Source organism: Silene latifolia, chromosome X (genome assembly GCF_048544455.1).
Source record: "Silene latifolia isolate original U9 population chromosome X, ASM4854445v1, whole genome shotgun sequence".
Taxonomy (NCBI): Eukaryota; Viridiplantae; Streptophyta; class Magnoliopsida; order Caryophyllales; family Caryophyllaceae; genus Silene; species Silene latifolia.
In genome coordinates this window covers 309,938,779-309,945,141 of record NC_133537.1, presented here as the reverse complement: position 1 = coordinate 309,945,141, position 6,363 = coordinate 309,938,779, and the positions used below count along the sequence as shown (strand labels likewise).

Sequence of the window (6,363 nt, the reverse complement as noted above, 5' to 3'; positions counted from 1 at the left end):
AATAATAATAATAATAATAATAATAATAATAATAATAATAATAATAATAATAATAATAATAATAATAATAATAATAATAACAAAACTAATCCTAACACTAAGAACAAAACAATTACACGGCTCCTAAAAATCCAATGAAAGCAAAGACAAAAAGGGGGAAAAGGGAAACACGGATTGACAAAACGCAACAGGGGAGCTCTGCCGGTCAACCGGCGGCCGGTCTTGATGCCGGTAGCGAGAGCAATGAAGCAAGGGACTGAAATTAATGTGAAGTGTGTTGTGCTTGGTATGACTACGCCGGGGCACCGGTAGAATAGACAAAGATTGATGCGAGATTGTTGATTTGGTGCGTTGTCTTACCGGGCCGATCCGCGGTGCCTATGCCGGTAGCGAGACCTTCACAAAAAGGAGGAAAAATGGGTGTGTTCTGCCGGTAGAAGATGTCGACTGCCGGGGCACCGACATGGAGCACATCCTGTCTTCAAATTGTTCCGCCTTGATTCGAGTTCGCAAAATCGATCGCAGCCATGGTTGCTTGATTACAGGTGAGATGCTGGTGGTTTTGGTTGAGTACGGAGGTTGTTGATGACGGTGTCGTGGACGGAGGAGGGACCGGTTGTTGTCGTTGCTGCTGTGATTGTTTGTGTGCAGGTGGAATGGATTTGAGGTAAGTGGTGGTCGAAAATGGCGATAATGAATGGTTGCTGGTGAATGAATGAATGTCGAGATGGGACGGTAATGGTGGTGAGTACTAGCTGCTAATTGGTTAATGGTGGTGGATTAAAATGGTGGCGAGGTGGAGCTGAAGGTGAATGAATGTTGAATTGATGATGATGAATGAATGGGGATGGCAGGTGGATTGGTAATACGGGTTTGGGATATGAAAAATTGAGAATGTTTTGCCAAAATGGGGTTTTTTCAGAAAGTAATAATCAAAATAGGTGGGTTTTGAAAGTTATTACCCAAAATGGGTTCACGTCATCACCGAACCTAGGCTCGTATTCAAGTCGCTCTGGCGGTAAGCGACCTTACACAAAGTGACAAATTATGCTAACCAAACCTGTTGATCTCGTTTTAAGACAAGTCGCTCGTGGGGGCGATTTGAGCTGAAGTCGTCTTCCCCCAAAGCGTCTACCTGAGTCCATTAGCTGCCTTAAATGGCCAAAAAAATTTTTCTCACCCAGATGCAAGTCGCTCTGTGGGGGGGCGATTTGAGCTGAAGTCGTCTTCCCCCAAAGCGACTATGTGAGTCCAGTAGCTGCGTTAATTTTGCCAAAGATTTTGTTCTCACCCAGAGTAAAATCGCTCTGTGGGCAGGCGACTTGAGCTCAAGTCGTTTTCCCCCATGACGACTTGACGCTGTGTACATATCAACAACAAAAACAAATGTTCTTGCCCGGAATTGTTGTCCATATTTTTCTTGTTCTCATTCTTTGACAACCAAAGAAATCATCCTCATCAAGAACAATAATGCACAAAACAAGACCAAATGAAAGTTTTGAAATGACATAAATATTACACAAACCAAATTGTTAACATTTGATACAAACCAAAGTAGTTTAAATCTTAGACAAACTAAATTGTTTTAACATTTGATACAAACCAAAAGGAGCTTAAATATAATACAAACCAAAGTGTTTTTCTTAACTAGGAACATAAAACTACATTACTATCTTCTAACTTGGCGGGGACTCCTCTTCGATCTCCTTGGTTGAGACGATGATCCTTCCTCATTTTCCGCTTCTTGGACGGGAGATAGATGAGTAATGTGGTCCACTTGTGTTGTAGCATGAGTTGGACTTGGGTGAGGAATGTTTGTTGGTTGGATGAGATGTCCAAAATGTGCACTTTCCAAACAATGAAGAGTAGTATTTTGCATGTCAAGTAGCAAATTTCTATAGCTAGCATCCATTTCATGAAGAGATGTATTTTGCATGTAGTCGGTCACTTGATGGTAGATATATGAATGACCACCCGCAAGAGTGTCCAAGTCAGCTGCACTAGGATTGTAGTGATGCTCATGGAGGTATTTGTCAGTTAATATCCGATTTTGAGGACTAACAATCCGACGAGTGTGCTCCCGATACCATATCATGTATGGATCATGGTGTGATATGAAACCACCATAAGGAATTCCTCTACCCAACAATTTTTCCTTCCTATTATCCCACTCATTCACATAAATGGAGAACTCAGTTGCATAGTCCCTTGTCTTGCCTCGTTTATCAGTTTTATGAAGTAAAGGCTCGGTGTTACAATTGAGAGGTATTGTTTGATGCCATCCAAATTGCCTAACAACCCTATTAGGTAGGTGCATCTCGATAATCTCAAAGCATATCAATGGGGCTTCAACAACCCACTCCTCCTCATCCTCATGGCAAATATCGGGAAGATATTGTAGGGTCTCTTGTGTATAAGGTTGCCAAGTGAATTGTGTTTCCGTCAATTTATCAAACATATCTCTATATGTCACAAGACCAAGCCTATGATCCTTATACTTACGATCCACCCTCAACCATTTACACCCTAAGGGATCCTTTCCCGCTACCATTTGGGAGCCTAGAGGATATACTTCTCCCTCGTTCTCTACAAAATGTGACCTAACAATTTCGGGACGACCTACAACAATACGTTCCCAAGCCCATAACTGAAGGAGAACAATTGGCCCAGATATTTCACTCTTTCCTCTTTTAGAAGCACCACACAAGTTTCTATATAAACAAGAGAGTGCAGCAGAGCCCCAACTATACTCATCAATTTCATCTAAATTAGCCAACAAAGGTAAGAAAAGGATACAAACCTCATTACCACTTTTATCGGGAAAGATGATTGTCCCGATCAAATAGAGTATATAGGCACGAATATGCTTATGGAGCCTATCATCGTCAGCATGTTGAGGTAAACCGGAGAAATTACCACTTAACCATGTCAATTTCAAACCCAAGCCTTTTAATTCAGTTGATGATGGCCTTAATCCCAATAGTTCCTCACACAAAGCGGGCCAATAGTGGTCACTTCTACCGGTGACCGCCTTACCACTTACCCGTAAACCAAATAAAACATTCACATCTTGTAAAGTCACGGTTGCTTCACCAATAGGAAAGTGAAAGGTGTGAGTCTCCTCCCTCCACCTCTCAACCAAAGCCGTAATCAAATCCGGATCAACATACAAAAAACAAAACCGATGAACTCCGTAAAATTGAGTATCTTTGATGAAAGCCCGAACCCTAGGATGAACATAAAACTCATCTTTCGCTTTTAAGTGCACCCTACATTTCAACGGACCATGATCCTGCATTACATATAGTAAAGTTCATTACATTAGTAAATAATAAATAAAAACATATAAAAAAAATAACTTACCACCCCATTCCATAATTTAAAATGAAGAAAATAATGAATTAATAAATAAAAACATATAAAAAAAATAACTTACCACCCCATTCCATATAGATTCACTTCGGTGGCCCGCTTGTAATGTAAGAAGTTCGGGGTTAAGTGGACCCGGATCCATGAGACCCGCAACACAAATAAACGTAAGTCTTTCATAATTTAATAAGCACCAAATAATTAATTAATAAATAAAAAGAATAAAAAATTTACCCGGAAGAACCAACAATTTCACGATTTTTAAGAGGACATCCACGCTTGTTGTGTCCTTTTTTACGACATAGGGTGCATGTATTTTTTGTTATCGTTTGACCCTCGTCCATCTCATTACGAATCCTTTTGGACTTTGGCCGACCATGTCCCCTCTTCAATGACATGTCCGTAATACATGCTCCCCAACCCAATTAGGCCAATGACGTTCATCGAGAACCGGATGAAAGTTTGGCTTGTAAGAACCCAAATATTCCCCACAAGTAAAATACGGGTCAATAAATTGGTCGGTGGTTAGATTGTAGGTTCTACAAATCTGCAGCAACATGAGAACATGGGAAATGGTAGATCCAAACTTGTTGCAAGTACAAGTTCTTTTAGACAAGTTAACGTATGTCTATGTCCACCTTTTCCTGCTGTCCTTTGACCTCTCCCAGTTTTAACTTGGTAGACACCGGTCTCTGAATTAAAGGGCTCAACCTTATGATGTGCTGCTTTTTCAAAATTGTTTTCAACATGCTTGGTGACTACGGGTGAAATCTTCAAACCCTCCATTATTCTTGCCTTAGCAAATTCACGCCTTTGGACAAAGTAAGAATTTACTCTAAAAAATGTGACTTTGACAAGAGCAAAGGATGTAAGAAACGGGCTCCCTTTAGCACATTATTAAAAACCTCAGCCAAATTGGTTGTCTTGATTCCATATCTAAGGGCACCACCATGACACATTGACCACTTTGACAAAGGTAATTTATCTAAGTCTGCCCTTGCTTGTACATTAAGTTCATTGATCTTTGCTAAACCAGTATTAAACTTGATGGATTGATGCTGAAAAGCTGTCCAACTAAACAAGTCTTTCAACGCCTTATTTTTGAACTTTGAATTGATGTTGGATGCATGGTATCTTATACAAAACCTATGATATGCAAATGGTTCCTCCCACCCACACCCATTTTCATTCATGGCTTTCATGATGCCTGGATGCCTGTCAGATATTACACAAAGACCACTTCGTTGTGTAACCAAACATCTTATACATGCCAAAAACCAAGACCATGTCTCCGTAGTCTCCAATTCAACAATGGCAAAAGCAAGAGGATATAGTTGATCATTGGCATCAACACCCATAGCAATCATAAGCACGCCTTTATACTTGCCATACAAATGAGTCCCATCAATTGTAATTATAGGGCGACAATGAGGGAATCCCTTGATTGATGCTCCAAAAGCCCAAAATACCCGGCCAAATATCACAACATTTGGATCATCAGTTGGATAATTTACAAATTGAACAACAGTACCGGGATTAGCTTCCTTCAGAGCTTCAAAGAATCGAGGAAGCAACTGGTATGATAACTCCCAATCACCAAATATGTCGGCAAGAGCTTTTTGTTTAGCTTTCCATGCCTTCATATAAGTGATCTTGTAGTTATATTTATCAATTATTATTTCAATAATTGCATTTACCGTCAACCCCCAGTCTGCCTCCACAATATTCCTAATGGCATTACTAATGAAAGTTCTTCTCAAGTTTCGGTGGTCTATAGGCATGGTGTCTCCTACACATGATCTCTCATGACCACCATTGTATCTCACAATTGTAAATGCATCGGAAACCAATTTTTTTTGGGTGGCTTTTAATGTCCAACTATATGATGTAGGTCTTCTCCCACATTTGTATGTCACAGTGTGAGGCTTTGACTCATGAATTTTGAAACTTTGATTCACCCTCAAATTATACGATGTAATTGCTTCCGTCAAAGATCTCTTATTAGGAAATGTTTGGCCAACAGAAAACTCTCCCCTAACATCATATGGGACAACATTTTTCCAATTAGTCCAATTATTCCCTTGTATTTCATCAAATTTAGAAATACTAGTGAATTCCGGATTTGGGGCAGTGGAAGACACATGATCAATGTCTTCCTCATCCTCATCATCCTCATCACTAGAATTCTCTAGTCTTAAATCAGCATCATCCTCAACTTCATCCCCTTGAATATTACCGTCACCTACCTCTACTCCGATATTATTTGTTAACAATGACACATACCGATCATCACTCCCGAAACCTTGTACATTATGCGTGGGTGACATAAAATTATTGAGAAAGAGATTATTGTCATTTAACATCCTAGTAAAAGACACATTCGGTACTACATTTGCATTACTCAGATGAGGTTGTTGAATTGGTACCAACTCAACATAAATGTCCATAGATCCCGCCTTTGAATGACATATACTAGCCCACATCGCTTGTAAAGAACGGTCATTATTGAGAGAAACAACCTTAAAACATCCAAGACTAGGAAACTTCATTTTCAACACTAATTTATACTTACTACTATCAACACCAATGGTTGTGTATACCTCATTGTGGAGATCATTGAAGCTCATGTTACTATTAGCAAAAATAAAAGACTCATTTCCACCTACATAGCTTACACACCCATCTCCTTGAACTATTTCACCATCCCAATAACACAATAAGGGAAAATGACTCCTCTCCATAGCTATAACTAAAAAAAATCGAACTACAACACTAACAACCACCTAAATACAACACAAACATGAAATATATGGAATAATAATCAAAAACTAGAGTAAATAGCTACTCTAATCAAGTACTAATTAAGAAAGTAAGTAAGCTAATACCTTCAATATGTTTCGAATTTGCCCAAGAAATACCCAAATATTTGTTTGATATGGCTTAGAGAGTAATAAATTGTGTTTTAATCAAACCAATTGACTGATTTAGAGTTGA

At 39.2% G+C, this 6,363-nt stretch overlaps 1 protein-coding gene across 1 annotated transcript; it reads right to left on the bottom strand.

Annotated features, from left to right (window-relative positions):
• Positions 1-4,199: 4,199 nt before the first annotated feature.
• LOC141620504 (uncharacterized) lies at positions 4,200-6,110 on the bottom strand. The gene has a single exon (XM_074437357.1). It carries the CDS (start codon positions 6,108-6,110, stop codon positions 4,200-4,202), a length of 1,911 nt encoding a protein of 636 aa, XP_074293458.1.
• Between the last annotated feature and the right edge of the window lie 253 nt (positions 6,111-6,363).

Excerpts from the sequence above, each read along its gene's own strand:
- LOC141620504 (XM_074437357.1), bottom strand. The coding sequence starts at position 6,110 with ATGGAGAGGAGTCATTTTCCCTTATTGTGTTATTGGGATGGTGAAATA.